This window comes from Mastacembelus armatus, chromosome 2 (genome assembly GCF_900324485.2).
Source record: "Mastacembelus armatus chromosome 2, fMasArm1.2, whole genome shotgun sequence".
In the NCBI taxonomy this organism is placed as follows: domain Eukaryota; kingdom Metazoa; phylum Chordata; class Actinopteri; order Synbranchiformes; family Mastacembelidae; genus Mastacembelus; species Mastacembelus armatus.
This window is the reverse complement of record NC_046634.1, coordinates 6,772,061-6,789,154: the sequence shown is the minus strand read 5'-3', so window position 1 is coordinate 6,789,154 and position 17,094 is coordinate 6,772,061. Positions and strand designations below refer to the sequence as shown.

The following is a 17,094-nucleotide window of genomic DNA, read 5'->3' as shown; positions in this document are numbered from 1 at the left end:
CAGTTAAAGGCTGGATATTAGCTGATGCTGTCAGTGTGTGCTTGTATTTATTTGTGTGAACTTACAATCAAGTTTCTGTCGGAGAGGATTGGTTCCATACAACAGGACGTGGGCTTCAGAGTGAACCGTCTGCAGCTCCTCCAGAGTGGCCTTCCTCCCACGGATACACTACACACACACACACACGCACAGAGGGATGTATATGTTATATATGCAAACATACTACTTTGTGTGTTACTCCGTGTGGAAATATTTGGGCTTATGAAGTACCTCGCATTGCGCTCTGAGTCCAGTTTCCTGCAGCCGAGACCAAATGCTCTGAATGCGTCCTGCGTGCTCCGGGTGGCTGTTGGTGTTTCCACACATACACTGGTGCTTCTGCATCAGAGAGTCGTACACCAGGCCTGAGGAAACATCACACATGTGTCTGAATCAAGTCTGTGTTTTGTTGCTTCAATGCTACAACAAAGGAAGAAACATGTTGAAACTGCAGCTTTGTTTCTTGTTACACCTTACAGACCACAGGTGTCCAAATGCAGACAGGTTATCTGTTTCATTTTGAGAAGTAGAAGATCCCTCATGTTTTTAATGCTTACTGTTGTTCTGAACCTACATTAATAGGAAACAATGACTAAAACCTTTTCAATCAGATGCCACTTTTTCCACTAAATCTTCTTGCAGTTTAGAACTGAGTGGGAGTAAAGTAGGCCAAACTGTTATAAAAATATCTACAGTTCTGGCATTTAAATGCAAAAACTGTCACAATATTAGTATTTAGGAAAACTTAAGTCTGTTGCTGGCACAAGCTTCATTCTATCTGCAAGAATGTTTTCTTCTTAGCTCCTTTTATCATTTTCATATTTGCTCAGAGAGTCAGATGTCTGAGAGGAACAAAGAGTGGGAGAGAAGAAAGGTTTTGGCAAGATTTACTCATCTACTTCGATTATTGCTGCTACCAGATGGAGGCCGGAACCATTACACCATTTTCTGGCCAATTCACCTGCTTTTTGGATGGAAATTTCTCTTTCCAGTCTCCAGTGTATTATGAAGGAAGTAGAATTTCAAGCCAAAAATTCAAATGAATACTTGAGGCAGACTAGACAGAGCCTACAAATGTGGAAATAAACACTACTGGCAACTTTACAGCAATTTAAGATTTGAAAGTGAACTCAGTGCAGTACAGTTGTGCAAAAAACCTGATACCAAAAAGTATGAGCAAAAACAGCAACAGGTAAGCAAAGGAAACGACAGAATGACCATTACCAGTGGTGAATCGAGGTTTGATGGGAGGGTCAGGGGCTGGGACGCTGATTGGAAAAGAGGAAGCTGAGGCCGGAGATGACTGGGCCCTGGAGAGGGGGCGGTGTCCTGGGAAGGGGACTGACAAGCCGGCAGCCTCCATTGAGGCCTGATAGTTTCTCAACTGGTGAATCCGCTGCTGCTCCAACAACAAGGCCTGCTGCTCAGACATAAAAATTAAAGTGGCATCAAGACTATGAACCCATTTGTGATGCTTGTTGTTCTGTAAAATGCCTTAAAATGTGTGCATTGGGGGACAAAAGACAAGGAAAATTACTTTGACATCTATTGTTTGCAAATACAACATATGGCCAAAAGATGGCAGCCAAAACAAATGATGCAACTTTAATTTTGCATCCATCACTGCAATGTCATGGGACATGGAGCAACATATTCACAAATTACATTTCTCTGTCCTGTCTATTATTTGTATTTGAACCTCAAGAGTCAGGGAATCAACTCTCTGAAACATCATATGTTGTTTTACAGCTGGAAACCAGGACCGATGCCTCACTTTAAAAGTTTTTTTTACCCCAACATGCTCATCCCCTACCTGTCTGAAGAGCAGCTCCTGCTCTGCCTGTCTTTCCCTCTCCCTGTGCTGCTGCAGCACCTCCTCCTGCAGCTCTTGGGGGTCGGGGGGCTCCTGCTTGATGGTGACACCCGGTGGCAGAGCGCCACCATCCTGGTGCTCCCTGAGCTCCTCCTCCGTCTCCTCAGGGTGGCTCTGGTGCTGACGGCCCACAGGTGACTCACTGGGCTTTGCAATCATCTGTGGGACACAGGAGAAGGCATGGAGGGGGGAGGATGTTATGATGTGAAATTTATTTCACAACTGAACAACAGGATGTGACAAATCCCCTCCAACGTGTGAGGGTGCATTCAGATAAGTGGGAACGTTCTCCACTGAATCAAATCACTCCTTTCTCTACACCATTCTTCCTTTAACAAGCTTAATTTGGATTCCTCAGCCACATTGGTGCCCATCTCATTTCAAATCCATCGGTTCTAACTGAATGTGAGTGGCCGTTCTGCCGACTGTACTCCAGGGCAAAATGTGCCTCGTCAAACAAAGACATTCCACGCTCCCTGTTGTGTCGCTTTTCATCGACTCACTCTGGGGCCTGCTGTTAACCGAGCAGTGATTCAGTTGTCTATTCATTCACTTTCACTGACATCAGCCATTCAAAGTGCCATTCAAGGCTGTGGCATACTTTCCTCCAGAGTGTATGACTGTTTATCATGTGAAGATGTAGAGAAGGGCGAGAAAGAGAAGTGTTTGTTTCAAGTCTCAAGAGTAGGTTACCTCTACAGGTGTGTGTAGGAGGGTGTGTTTGTATGTGTGCATGTATTTCCCAGAGCTGTAAGCCTCTGGGTCCCCTGGGTCAGGGCCAGGGGACAACATTGACGTCAGAGCATTCACCAGCTCCCGCCCCCCACCCACCCTCATCTCCTCCACTGTTCTTGTCTTCTTCCAAACAACCCCCCCCCCCCCCACCCGCCCATTTTCACCTCCCCACTGCCCTCTTCTGCTCTACTTTTCCAGAAGCCTCTTTATCTGATTCAAACTAATCTTAAATACAGCAAGTCTCTGCTGATACGTCACGTCACAAGCTTAAAACACATACTGATGATAAAGGACAAAAGATCATGTGTCTGATTCATAAAATGGGAAAAATGACTTAAAAGTGCCTATAATAGGTTGCCACGGCCTAAAACACATCTTCCCATTGATTGTTTTAGTGACCCAACTGTAAGTTCAGATAATATATGACACATATATTATACACATATGACAACAAAAATCAACCAATCCTCACATTTAAGACACTGGAACAAATAGGTACAGTTTGAAGCAGAGATTTTCATTTTATCCATCCTTAGTATACCAGAAGCTGTTTAAGAGATGTTGGTGTGAAAAGCTGTGACTCAAGACCTCTGAAACATATGGAGAGATAGCGGGGGGAGGAGGAGGAGGAGTAGGAGGAGAGGAAATCCCTTGTTTCATCCACCCACCTCTCCTCCAGCGAGTACTCTGTGCGAATAGGTAAAGCCATCCAGCAGCTGCTCGCTTCCTCCCTGACCATATAAGGCAAAGACTTCCGCTCTGTTGCCATGGCAGTGCACCGTTACCTCGCAGCCCCATGGCAACTGTCTCAGCCACAGTCTCACACAGAGGCATGGATGCAAACTTTCACGCACACACACTGCTATATGTGTTAACCCATACCTGCCTCCGCCTACTCACAAACAAAAATACTACAGAGAGAAGCAGAGAGAAAGAAAGTGCCAAAACAAATTCAAGGACTTCACACACATACACAGCTACAAAAGACTGTTGGCTGTGTTACTGGCTGCTGCCTACACAAACATCTACACTACAGCTCATGAGCTGGCCCACTGTGGCTTTTAGGCCTAATTAATAATCAGTTTATTTGAAGGCCTCTTCTGTCACCTGTCCTCAGCAGTACAGTACAAACTGCTTTTAACATTATATACAGCAATAATAATGATGTACAACCTGTTGAACTGAAAAAGTATTAGGAATTACTAATTACTGTAAATCTAAGCTTAGTTTTTCACTTTTTTACAGTTTGGTACAAAGGAGTTAGTGTTTTTGTAACAACAAAAAAAAAGTACATATAGAGAAAGAAGGAGAGAAGAGACACACACACACAAAAAAAGTGAATCAGCATGACTAAAGCAAAGCAAGTGTCTCCAGCTCATACCTTGTTGAGGTGGAGCTGCTGCTGCTGGAACTGCTGCTTGTGCTTCTCCAGAAACTGCTGGTGTTGCTGCTGGACCACCAGCTGCTGCAGGGCCAGGGCCTGGGCATGAGCCTGGGCTGCACTGCCCTGGGGCAGCGGGGCTGACTGGGTCCTCCCAAGGGGCCGGTGCTGCCGCTGCAGCTTGGCCATGGACGCTGCTGATGACATGGACAGCCCGCTTACACCTAAGACACACACCAGGAAGACTTAGTTAGTGGAGGAGGTTAAACCCAAAACCACAGCGTAGACTCTAACACCAGCATGGCTCCACATGTGTGTGGGCAAGAGCTCCTTTCTCAAGAAATCAAGAAAGGTTGATGTATTGTTATAGCCTGACAGGTTGGTTTTATATGTTGACAAAAGGCTATAATTGTCCTAGCTGCACAAGTGCTTTATATCTTATAGTGACAACAATGTTTATGTGGAATGATGTTGTTCTTACACTGAATTACACAATTTCTACTATATTTATATCTGCCTGTGCAGTGTTTTCCACTTACATTTACATGAACAACTTATACACTTACTTACTGAATCTGTCATGTTCAGGTTCTGAGCCCCAAGACTAGATCTTAATTCTAACTACACAACGTGCCAAGATGCTCACACTAGGGAAAACTGTGTAGATGTGTGAGGTGCAGTCAGCTGAACTTTTGGGCCAGACATGGGAAGAAAAACTGTCAATTAAGGAAAGCGATGGTTAACTATGGTAAGTGTTTCAATGATGCTGTGTCTTTCCATCACTCCAAGCACCTGAACCTTATGAACTATTTAGACTAGGTGTCATAATGATTCATGGTTGGCGACTGTTTGGTCTATTTTGGTGGCAAAGTTAGGGGAAATATGACAGCATTTCCCGAACAGCCACCATGTTTTTCCAGATTAAAAATCAGAAGCAAAGAGCAGTGTCAGCTCAGAGAGTTAGAAAGGTTCATGTGGTTCATGTGTGAGAGGGGAACTGTCAACCAGCCCAACTGGATCAGAACAGAGGACACCTGAGGGAAAACCTGCATCTTTAACTGCACTGACTACCCTTTAATTTACTGTTAATTCCTTAAATATAAGATAAAGCACACACATCAACACATGGAGTCTTCATTTTACTCTTATTAGAGTTGGACCTATGATTAGTTAGCAGATGTATTTGTGAACCAAATAAAAAGTACCATCTGTGCTGCCATACTGTGATTCTTCTATTGTGATGATACAAGCCAGGGAAAGTGAACATCTTAGTCCATTTACTGTGTATCATCTGGTGAGAAGAGCAAGAAAAGGCCTGAACCAGGCAGGGAAATGATCTGAAAAGCCTGATTACTTTGCAAATACCAGGGAAAATAACTACCAGAGTATTTTTCAAATTGCTTCCAAAAAGCTCGCTGATGCACAGCTACCACATGTTAAAGTGGAGAAACAAAGAGCTAGGAGGAGGTAGGAACTGGTACGAAATGGGGAGGTTTGGTTTGTGAGGATTTTTAATGGCTGGAAACATGACTTTCTCATGTCTGAATCTGGGCTGGAGAAAATCACTCTGCTCCTGTTCTCTGTGTGGGCGTGCATACGTCCTTGTCTGTACGTTTTTATGTGGGGATACACACATACATGCGTCTTTATGTGCGTCATTGTCCATTCACTGCTAATGCCTCACTGAAAATAGCAGCAATGTGGCAGTCAGTGAATGAGCTGATGGGAAAGTGCGCACAATGCAACCACGTCACTCTCTCACTACATACGCTGACATATGAAAGGAGCTCATTAGTTTGAGCTAATGAATGGACGTCTGTCAGTGTGAGGGGCACACACCGCATGTGAGTGTGGTGATGGTTTTCTCGTTGTGTGAGAGAACATTAGGACCAGAAGTGAACAATAACTTTACTCTCAGTCACAATTATATTGGATGAGTTGCTCATTTTCTGTCATTACACTGTGTTTTCTTAACCTACTACTACTAATATTTTTTACTGTTGGTCACTACAAGCTTTAGTAAAACTTCCATTACTATTCCCACCTGTCACCAGGGGGCTTTGTGCCGGGCTTTGCTCCATAAGCACCATGTGTTGGAGCAATGGACTGTGTGCACCGTGTCCACCTGTCCCCGCTCCCGCCTCAGCCAGGTAGGGGCTCAAATGGCCACCGGAAAGGAAGGGAGGGCTGAGGGAGAGGGCTGGCTGCAGACCTCCATCCTGCTGGGCTGAGGTCACCTAGAAAAGAGGGCCAGCAAAGAAAGTGAGTGCTGATTTTGAATAAATGATAAACCTCGGCAGATAAACAAATTCACTGCTAAATAGATGCACAGCCAGTCAACGATCACTTTTCCCAGCTTGGCAGCAGTTTTCTCCTTACATTGGAAGCAGCAGTGGCAGTGGCAGTGGCTGGCAGCCCCAAGGTGATGTTGGGTAAAGATGGTGAAGTGTAGAGGGACAGCTGGTTAACGGAGCCCCGCTCAGCACTGCTGCATAGCCTCTGGGCCAGGGACGCCTGGGAAGCACATCATGAAAAACCCTCAGCTGAAACATTTCATCAGTATATGTCCACACACTGGAAGCTATGTGTGCACCCGACTGATGGCATCAAACTGCCACAGGCCACCTCCACACTGCCTGAGCACTCCTAATGGCTGCTACAAATAGCATCTTGCCAGCTCCTCGGTTGTCCTCCTCCTCTGTAGACCCTTCATCTGAACATCCCTCACTCACAGCCTTTGTACACACTACAGGCTGCTAAGTTTGAAAGCAAATAATTAGCACCTGTAGCATCCACACAAAAGAGCAAAGCTAATCTGACAGTAAAAGTCTGCAGTTTGTTTATAGTTTAGGTTTATATAAAATCATATAAAAGTGTACATTTATATATATTTAATACATATTTTCTACCTTGATACACAAGTTTTAAAGCTGTGAAAGTTTTCTGCTAAAAATAAAAAATCTTTAGTCTTATACTTTCTGCAGAGATACAATGACCCATCATTCTGGCCATAATATGGTCAAACCTATGCTGCACTGAAGTGAGCAGTCACTTGCTGCATGTATGAGTGTTACCTCCGTGTTGTTGGAGACTGTCACAGTGATGCCGTTCTCGTTGGGGATGTTGTTGGAGCTGTTGTTCGGGGAGCTTGGGCCCGAGCCGGGGGCGCTGCTACACGCAGAATCTGAAAGACAAAATAAATAAATAAATCAAATATACAAACTCACAGGAAAACACATTTGACCAAAACTGAGCTGTATAGCATGTTTGTGTGCCTCATACCTGCCATGTCGAGCGAGCGCTTTTTGGCGGTGGTGATGGGGCTGTCTCGACGACGCAGCAGCGGACTGCTCCTTCGCTCGCTTACCTTCTGCTTCAGCCTGGAGCGCAGCTTCAGGTTGGGCTCCGAGGCTGAAAAGAGGAAAGAGAGACAAACCAGACATGACTGATCTGTTCATTCACAGTGTGACTGCTAAACCGCTCTTTGGCAAATCCAATTACCATTCTACCATGAACATAAATACCCTGAACAAAAATAAAAGCCTAAAAAAAGGAAAAATTGTTCTGGTATTCTAGTCAATTCCATAATATCAATCATCTGCTTCCTAATTTACGCTAGCCTTTCACTCTAAACTGTTATTCCAAATCTTCTATAGAAAAACACAAGCTTTAACCTAAAAAAATATTTTTGGCTTTGAGCCTATTGTGTCTGCTTGTTATTAGTAGAAATCACTGAGAACTTTCATTACTAAACAAAATAATCCAATCATTACAGAACTAACAGAGGCCTTTCATTCTTTTCCATTTAATATGGTATTTATATTTCTGTTATGCATTAATTATCTACTCATACTCATACACACTGGGTGTTTCTGTGTGAGAAATGTAAGGGTTTTTAAACACACTAGAAATGTAATTAGATCTTTTACATGTTGCTATCACTTACTTTAAAAGCACCGAGGCAGAAACCTGGGTTGGTGTGTATCTTTACTAGAACACCAACCTCAGACAAATGAAATGTGAGCATTTTGTTACTGGCAGGAACCAGTTCTGAGTGAACATCTCTAACTGTGTGCAGTCTCCCCTGACGTTGGTTAATTAGGAGCCACGCTTGTGTCTGATCAGCTCCTGTACTTAAAACGTAGGGTGTCACTTGCTCTTGTGGCAGCCTCAGAAATGTCAAAAGCTGCTGTGTTACTTTTGTGGCTAAATGACTCTGGGTGTTGACATCTTTAGACAGTCTTGGGGTTTGTCCCTCTGGGAAGCACCTTGAGCTATAGTGTGTCATTATGAATGTGTATTAAACTACAGCGTTTTTTTCTTCTTTTACTGGGTTTCTGCCACCTCAAATTGGCTGACACCCCTGTCAGCGTCCCTGCTGTTAAACAGACAACTGATGGCTGCACAGCTTTGGACAAATCAATCAAAAGGGTGGGAGAGACACCTGAGCTACAGTCTCACAGGCTTTCAGCTTAAACTGGCTGTTCACATTGATCTACCATAGAATGACTTCCACAGAGCTGCACTGTTATGAAGCCTGGTTGGTAAACGAACTGGTACCTGCTGCTATTCATTTACTCAACAATTCCTCTTCAGGTGCTTTCTGATGAAGCCATGTTCTGATTCATTTTCCCAAAGACACTGGAGCTAAAAAGCAATGAGCTCCAATTTGGGAGCCGTGTCTGACTGCCTAAAGGGCTTTTGGGGTCGTGTGTTTGCTGTCACAGACTTGTGAATGGAAACAGGTTGAAGGGAATGACATGTCACCTTGGCTTCAGCCATTAAGCTAATGCTCTGTTTACTCTGCCCTGCCAGTCAACAGCTTTGGATAATTTCACTAGTCATTATCCAATTTTTAATTATCAAAGGAGAGATGAATCCAAATGTGGTACATCACTAACCCTGATAAGGAAACAACCTGATTTATCTGCTACTGTGTGTTTTTTATTTTAAAAATGAAGGTACAAGTGCACAAACTCAAAAGTGACTTCCCCTGGAGCAAACCTCCCTGAGACGTCCTTTTAGGGAACATTCAGCAAAAATGAACTTGTTCCTATGAAGTGTCAGGTAAAAATAAATGTGAGGAAAAGAGTGAAGTGTGAAGTCTGAAGTGTGAAGGTACAGCAGCACAAAGTGGGAGGGAGAGCTCAGTCCAGATGGATGAAAACTAACGTTAAAGGAAGTTTTTGGAGCGAATATAGATCTAATCAGGATTTCTGGGGATCCCTGCTCTGAGTTTGATTTTTAGAACTTTGGAAACAATGAAGATGGGAATATTCTGCAGTCGAACAACGACCAAAAAATTCAGAACCTCGAGGTATAACGGCCAGTTCTGCCCATCAGAAATGACTAATATTACATTTATAGATACATCTATAGATTTACATTCCATAAAATGTGTAATTTGCATTAAAAACGGCATGCACAATGATCAGATGTCCAAACAGGGTACCTCAATTTTCTGTCATTAGTTTCAGACTAATGACAGAACTTATTTCTCAGAATTTGATGTAAGCACAGTATCTGTTAGTAAGTAAATGGGCAGCACTAAAAAAGGACTGTAATTAGCCCGTTGAAGCAGCAATTACATTTTGCTTCAAATTTGAAAAGGCGATAATACCTTATGAGAGTCCCTCAAATAATCACAGCAAAGGTATAGTTAAAGCCAAGTGGTATCAGTCGAGTGTGATGTTAATACCTGTGAAAAGAGGCTTTCTCTGCACTTTGAAGAATAACATTGGGAAGGCCTAGTCCTTTACAGAGCTTTAACCAGACCAGATTACTGGTGGTTTTTTTTTTTTAATGACTTCATAAAAAAACGACAGGTGGTGTTACAGGCTAAAATGGAAGCATGGGCACAGTGACATGACATTGGTGACTGTCAGCCTGTTGAAACAAGCCTCAGAATAGATGGTGATAAGTGACATGCTGTATTCAGATAAACACATCTCACTCTGTATTCATGGGAAAGCTGTACAGTTTGGTTATCAACCAATGCCATGTACAATGTCCTGTCCATGTAGAGGACACACCAGCTATAGCACAAAAACACATCGTCCATTAGTTAGTAACCAAACACCTCAAGCTTCACATCCTGATTTCCTGAGGTATTCACGTGTGGATATGATGCACGAACACACAAACATCAAAGTAGCTGCCAAAATGATCCTATTGTTGAACCTCTGAAACAGTTTTGAACACAAACTGTACATTATCATGCCCATGAAGCAGGACTGCTGGATTAAACTGCTTTAGTTTTAGCCTGGTGTAAACAAACTGCCAACTGACTGTAGATACACTCTGCAAATACATCTCTATAGTGTTCATTGATAGTGCATTCAAATTGCCCAATTAACCATGAAGGTTTGCAAGCATAGGTGCTGCCAATTCAGCCAGGACTGAAATTACGACTGAGGATTATAGCTTTAAAACGTTTATATTACCTGTCATAAATCATTTTTAGCCTGCCCTTGTGCTGAGCTGTGGATGAAAGTACCAGCTTCATGACATTTCTAAAATGTAAAAGGGGAGACTGGAGATGCACAAAAGAGCGCTGTTGCTTCCTTTGCTGGGAGCCATGGCTGCTAGTCTGCTACTTTATGGCCAGGCGGTGATATAAAAGAGTCTCTAACCTCTGCTGAGCTGGCATTACCATAAGTAAACCCTGAAAAGCACGTCATCACTGTGGGCAAATACCAGGGTGTCACAGCTTCGCTCCTCTCTCTGCAGACGAGCACAATCCCCAATCTTACAGAACTCAAGGGACACTCCAGGGACGATCTTTTCACTCTTCCCACTTTTTTTTCTTTTCTCTATACAAACTATTTTTGGGGACTGAGGCATAACTGTGTAACTTGCTGGATTTAGTTTAATTCCTGCTTGTCAGCTCTCATTTTGTGTGCCCCTTCTGTTCCTCTGGTTTCAAAAAGAAACCAACTGTCCGTCCATCATTTGCCTCAAACAAGAAAAAAACTGTAACTAAGTCTTTTAAATGGACAATGAAGCCACCGAAAGCTTTTCCACTTATTGCTCACTCTGCATCTTCCTGATCATTGCTCTTCTTCCTTCTCACCTCATCATCTGTCCACCTCTCCCTCTTCACTCTTCTAGTTCTCCTCATTTCTTTCTTCATCTGCCTCTACAGCTCTGGGAGGAATGTGGCTGTGTGGGCCAGTGTCAACTGTGGTCTATCTGTTGTCGTATCCCTCAGCCCAAAGGCTCAGAGTCAACAGGCCTTACTGTAGCTGCTGCCGCCGCACTAAGTGAGTAATTACACTGTAAGACGCCCGCTGCTTCACAGCTACATCACCGCACACACCACTCATATGATCCACACACACACACACACACACACACACAATGCAACACACATACCCACACCTGGCGAAAACACACTGCAAACAGCTGGTTTTACTCTGTACAAGCTTCTGTATTTCAGCACTGACACACTGGCTTCCAGGCCGCAAGAAAACTTTTTTCCAGTGGTGCATATTGCAGAGTTTTACCAGCTGTAATGACCTTTGACAAGTTAAAGTAAAATTAATTAAAAGCCTATTTAAATGACTCCTAATACAGGATACAGGTAACCAGTGCAGGGTGAAGCCTAGTTGCATCAGACTGACTAACATGTTCCCTATTTACTTTATGCACAAGACCAGAAATTTCACCATTTATCAAAGGAGCTAACTCTGATGGTTTCACTCATTAACACTACGGTGAAGAATTATTATTATTATATTAATAACATTTTATATCTCCTTAATAAAGATCACAATACGTAAAACTAGAGAAAATAAATATATAGTAATATAATAAAACACCAGTTTTTAGTCCTTGCTCATTTTGAGATTGTGTTCAGCGACTAACGGGGGCAGTGATGCTTTGGTCGCTTGATAAACTGATCAGTTCGTTGTGGGGACAGAGCCCACATGTCTCTGTGTATCCAAGAACCGAAGTAAATGATGTCACATCAGACTGACTTCTGTGGCAGATTAGTCTTGGAAAATAACAACAGTGTGAGTTTTCCTTTTGTACCAATGAGAAACGCTGCAGGAAGAAATGTTAGCACATTGTGATGATGATGCTGACATGATATCATCTAATAAAACAGCACATGCTAAAACTGCAAAAACCTCTCTGACTCCATTGAACTCTCACTATTGAACTCTTGAACCGCCTACACTCACACACTGTTTAACACTCTCATGTGTGGGACGCTGGAAGTCCCTGACAAGCAAATGGGGATGTGATTAATGGTACAGAACTCTGATGCCATCTAAATTATGCTGGACATGAGTCTGCACAGCAGCTACTACATAGCTGCATAGAAGAGACTAGAAAGCCCTGCAAGTGTATAACCACGTGTGTGTATATGTGTGTGAGTGTGTAATGTACCAGTCTTTCGCAGTGGGAAGTCATCCCGGGGATTGTAGACGCCCAGTACAGGGTGGTTGTAGGTGGACACACCAGTCTGTGGAGGTGAGCTCTGGTCCAGAGAGCTGTGCTGGGTTTTGCTACAGAACAAACATACAGTGTTGAAGTTGTCACCAATATCACAAAATGATGTGAAACAAGGCCAAACACTGATAACCCAGTGGACATGTGACTGAATGAGTAATCCCACAAAGTAACGAACTTCATGGCTGTCATAGATCTGTATGATTAAAGCATCACACAAATCCCTTGGCAAGGCCGCAGACATGTGCTGCCATCTGTTCACTGCCTACAGACTAAGGTGGTGTTTGTAGGGAAAGTTAAGCTGAGCTGGCTTCAGCCCAAATGCATGTTCCTGACAAGCGGATGTACACACACTTATCTATTCCAAAAGTGAGGGGGCTGATGAGTCCGGTGAGCAGAGAAAATTTACATTAGGCAAAGAAAGCACAGAAAAAGAGAGACAGGAAATAGACACTTTCTATCACTTTGAGCTGTTGAAAGTCATCACTTGTGGGTGTTTCACTGGGTCACACATCAAGATTATGTAACATTATTTATTTGGTTATGTACTTGTGTTTTATGGTTCTAGGGCTTTTATTGTTCCAGAATGAAATACATAATCATTGAGAACTTCCTTTGGAAATGATGTCCTAAGCTGAACTACAGTTAAATTATTTTAGGGTTGTGTCAGGTGATGTTACAAACCAGCAGTAGTAGAAAGTCAGTAGTAAAGCAGTGTATTTTGTGTTCCGCTTTTTTGTATTAAGATACAATCATTTCTACAACATTTTCAAAACAAGATGATTTACACTAAAAACACTGTAGTGCAAAATAAGGGTTCGGACACAATGACAGACAAAATACTTTGAAATACTTATGATTTGTAGGATAAAAGTAGTACTTGATAAAATTGCTGTTCACAGATTAATGCGTAAGTAATAATTCTATGGTAGACATTTATAACACTATTAAGGAGGCCATTTGTCAAAACAAGTAAGTTTATTTTTTTAATTTAATTGCCTCTTTCACTTTCACTTAACATTTTAAAAGCAACTATACTGTAATTCAGTCGTTTTACATTGTTGTATTTGGACTTTAGTAAAAAATCGGAATACTTGCTTCACCACTGCACATCATTTAAAAGTAGGACCTAATGTTAATGGTATGGAGAGTTTGGCAGCCCAGTTGTTTATCCATATATCTGACTAACACTGCATAATGAATATTTTGGTTTGCATGACTATGTTTCCAGTCGGTGTATACAGTGTTACTCCCTGGTCAATGAATGGATGTGACTAGTAGAGTGAGCAAAGAGGAAACAGCAAGTGTACACACCTGCAAAGAGCTCTAGAGATGCTACAAAACAACATTCAAGGCTGAGCCTTCAGTGTATAAGCCTCTGTCATCAGGTTCCAATATCCTGCTCTCACGTGTATATGTGTGAGTGTGCACGTGTATTCCCATCTTTGTTTTATAACCTCACTCGAGCCATCTCTCAGTCAGCCTCATACAGTGTGGCAGGTGAGGAAGTGGGGAAGTTCACTGACATATTAAGACACAATCCAATACATTATTCATCTGCTGTCAGAGAGAGAAGTAACATCCAAACTTAAAAAGATTTGCAGCAAGCTCCTACTTTATTCTACTCCTCACTACTGCCTCACAAAGAATCAGGAATATATGAGAGGCAGCCACAGTATCTATGCAAACTGACAGGGGTGGTATTGATTTATCAGTGTGAGCCAGGTGATGATGTCAAAACATGAAGTCTCTGCTTTACTGTATAAGACATACCACTAGCTAGGTTGGCTGTAGCCTGTGAACACCTGCAAGATACGGACGCATCGTCTGTACTTTTCTATTTCATCAAATTGGAAATGTTCCTCACCGGTACCAATAGGGAGCATCATTGGGGAGGCCTCCTTGGTTGAGGCTCCGCTGAGCCAGGGCCTTCTTCTTGTTCAGGACAAACTCCTGCAGACGCATCTTCACCTCAGTGCTGGCCACGGCACCTGATGGGTGGACATTATACACATATTGTCACCCTACAGTAAGAAATGGTCCTACAGCCACAGATTGGTCACAATAACTGATTAGTTAGAGTTTAAATAAAGTCTGTTTTAAAATGTGAAAATCAGGCCAAGTTAACTCATGATTGCACTGTCGCACCATAATGATACTAAAAATAGCTTTTCCACTTTTGGAAAAAGTAAATAGTTTGAAGTAAATAATCCTATTCCAGTATACAATATACAGTAAACTGTATATGTCAGTCTTGTTCCACTTATTTACTGGTATTATATGACGTAAAGTGGAAATCTTCTACATTATCATTTTATACATATTTTTAGAGACACTTGCCCAAAAAGCTGGCTTGCTGTGTTTGGCATTTAGTAAACATTTGCTTCCAAAAACTTTTGGTTTCTAGCCAAAGTTTGGCTGCATTGCAGTTTAATTATGGAAATCTGAACAGAGATGAGTGGAAAAGAAGAACTGCAGTAATTTAAAGTTGATTTGTTAAATTAAAGTCTACAACAAACTGCACTGAGACAACAAACTACATTCACACAAGTACACATGAGAGCAAACACACTGTGCAATCCCTCTCCCTCTGTCAGACACAGATGCAGCATCGACGTGTAGCCGCTCTCCATATAGTGTGTAAACTGCTCTCAAGGACTCCTGTCCACTCGCTTTCAATGAACTGTTGAGAGTCATCCAGCATGCAGCGGTAATAACTGGGCTTAGCTGCCGCCAAGGCCACCGGCTAATACAGCTCGTTTATTACAGTAAACACACAGGGACTCCAAGTAAAATGGAAATACACACACGCACACACACACATAACTGACCTCAACGGCCCTTTCAACCTTGGAGCATTTTGAATTGCAATTTGGACCCTTTCCAAATTCTACAGTCTGACAGACAAATTGGGAAACTGAATTTTTTTATCAATCATCTCCAATATATTCAGACAGCTGGAGGGTTTAGGTTTACAGCTAAATGGTCACAGTGTCATTTAAAAGTGAGTGGATGTGCTGTGACTGGTTAATTAAATGAAGTGAGTGGTTACCAGCTACTAACTGTGGCAGTTTTATTCTGACAGTTTGTGTGAAACCTTTCACAGTAATTTTTTTTTTAAAGTTTTCTTTCCTCTGTATGTTTGTTGCTGCTTTTCGTCTGGCAATGTGTGACTACATCTTGCATAGAAGGTGTGAGAAAACAAAAATAAAACATTTTCAGTCTGAATTAGGCGTCAGACTGAGCTGCGTTTTTGAAATATTGTTTAAATTTCAGGAAGAAATGGAGTTTGATTTCTACACTTTGGAAAATATATTACACTCTCAGATACGTGCAGAAAAGTGGCTTGGGCTGTTCCAAATGACAACTATTAGGTAGGCAAACTTAGCTTAGCTTTGGATTTAGCTTGGCTGGTAGTCAGTCTCAATCTCCCATCTAGCTACAACTTACTCTCTTGTCCCCTCTCTTTGTTCTTCAGCAGCTGCAGTTTCTGCTCCCTCTGCTGTTTCTCCATCTCCTGCTCCAGACGGTGGTTCTCCATCTTCCTTTGGTGCTCCAGCAGCTCCTGCTGATGCTTCAGCGCAAGGAGCTCCTGTTGCTGCTGTAGGGATAAACATCACAGTGGCATTAGTAAAAACTCATCTTCCAATGCAAAGCCTGTATATTAGACACTGTCATTTCACAAAGGGCACATTTTCTACTAAATATAACATATTGCTTTCCTGTCTTTAAAAAGCCGTACAGCTGTTTGAGGCACCAAAATAAAGCCTTTGCAATTCTATAAAAACCTCAGGGCACAAGCTTAGGTCTTTAAACAAATCTAAACTATTTAAAGGGCTCTAACAGGATGCACAATCCAATCTGCTGACTTCCTCATCACTCCAGAATAATAGAGAACAGCATATGGTGAATGTTTTAAATGTAAAAATCTCTCCTTCTTGGGCTTTTATACTGAAGGAACTAACTTGTCTGTGTCCTTACAGGTTCTCCTGGAATTGAAAGGTCAAAATAAAATTTCCATAAAAGGCAAAATGTGTTCACAAACACCTTTTCGTCCTGTTGAAGTGCACTTGTATGAGATCTAGAACTCACAGTGAGTCAGTGCAGATAAGAGCATCAATTGAATGCTACAAATGCACACTGAAACCTACTTTCACCTTCTACAGAGCCTTAATGCATTTTGATGACCTCAGGCACCAAATCAAGTCCCAATGACTCCTTAATGGCTCTGTAATATAGGCAAGCTTTCTGTGCTTGCTCTCAGCCAGCTACAAAATGAGCTCTCTCCGATATGTCAAGGAACTGACACTCTGCCCTCCTCTCCCCCTTATCATTGCACAGCCAATAGCAATGTTTGGTCAGTTTACTGTACCTGCATGTAATCACCTCTGGTGATGTTTTCAACACTGTAAATAGATGCTGATTGGCTGGGACATGCACTTGCATTTACGGTGAGGGCAAATCAAATGTTTGAGACAGGTCTGTGAATAAATTAGTGTCTGAAGGTGAGAGGGAGGTGAGGCAGTGATCGTGAGAAAAGCACATCAACCCTCTAACTGGCCCTCTGCCAGCACAAAGTCTCTATCTTTTTTATTTATTTATTTATTTT

General features: G+C 42.3%; 1 protein-coding gene across 6 annotated transcripts in view; it reads right to left on the bottom strand.

The window, feature by feature from the left end:
* Positions 1–17,094, bottom strand: part of LOC113127265 (histone deacetylase 4-like) — a 48,472-nt gene that overhangs the window by 7,519 nt on the left and 23,859 nt on the right. For all 6 annotated transcript variants that reach the window (XR_003295406.1, XM_026301693.1, XM_026301692.1 and 3 more), the window contains 12 exons: positions 15,936–16,086; positions 14,353–14,476; positions 12,423–12,541; positions 7,311–7,439; positions 7,103–7,212; positions 6,408–6,542; positions 6,073–6,265; positions 4,029–4,252; positions 1,853–2,071; positions 1,264–1,459; positions 271–404; positions 66–168 (listed from right to left, as the gene is read on the bottom strand). Coding sequence is in view for 5 of the 6 variants with exons in the window: in XM_026301693.1 (XP_026157478.1) it covers positions 66–168; positions 271–404; positions 1,264–1,459; positions 1,853–2,071; positions 4,029–4,252; positions 6,073–6,265; positions 6,408–6,542; positions 7,103–7,212; positions 7,311–7,439; positions 12,423–12,541; positions 14,353–14,476; positions 15,936–16,086 (1,837 nt within the window). In the remaining variant the exon portion in view is untranslated. The remainder of the gene's footprint in view (positions 1–65; positions 169–270; positions 405–1,263; positions 1,460–1,852; positions 2,072–4,028; positions 4,253–6,072; positions 6,266–6,407; positions 6,543–7,102; positions 7,213–7,310; positions 7,440–12,422; positions 12,542–14,352; positions 14,477–15,935; positions 16,087–17,094) is intronic.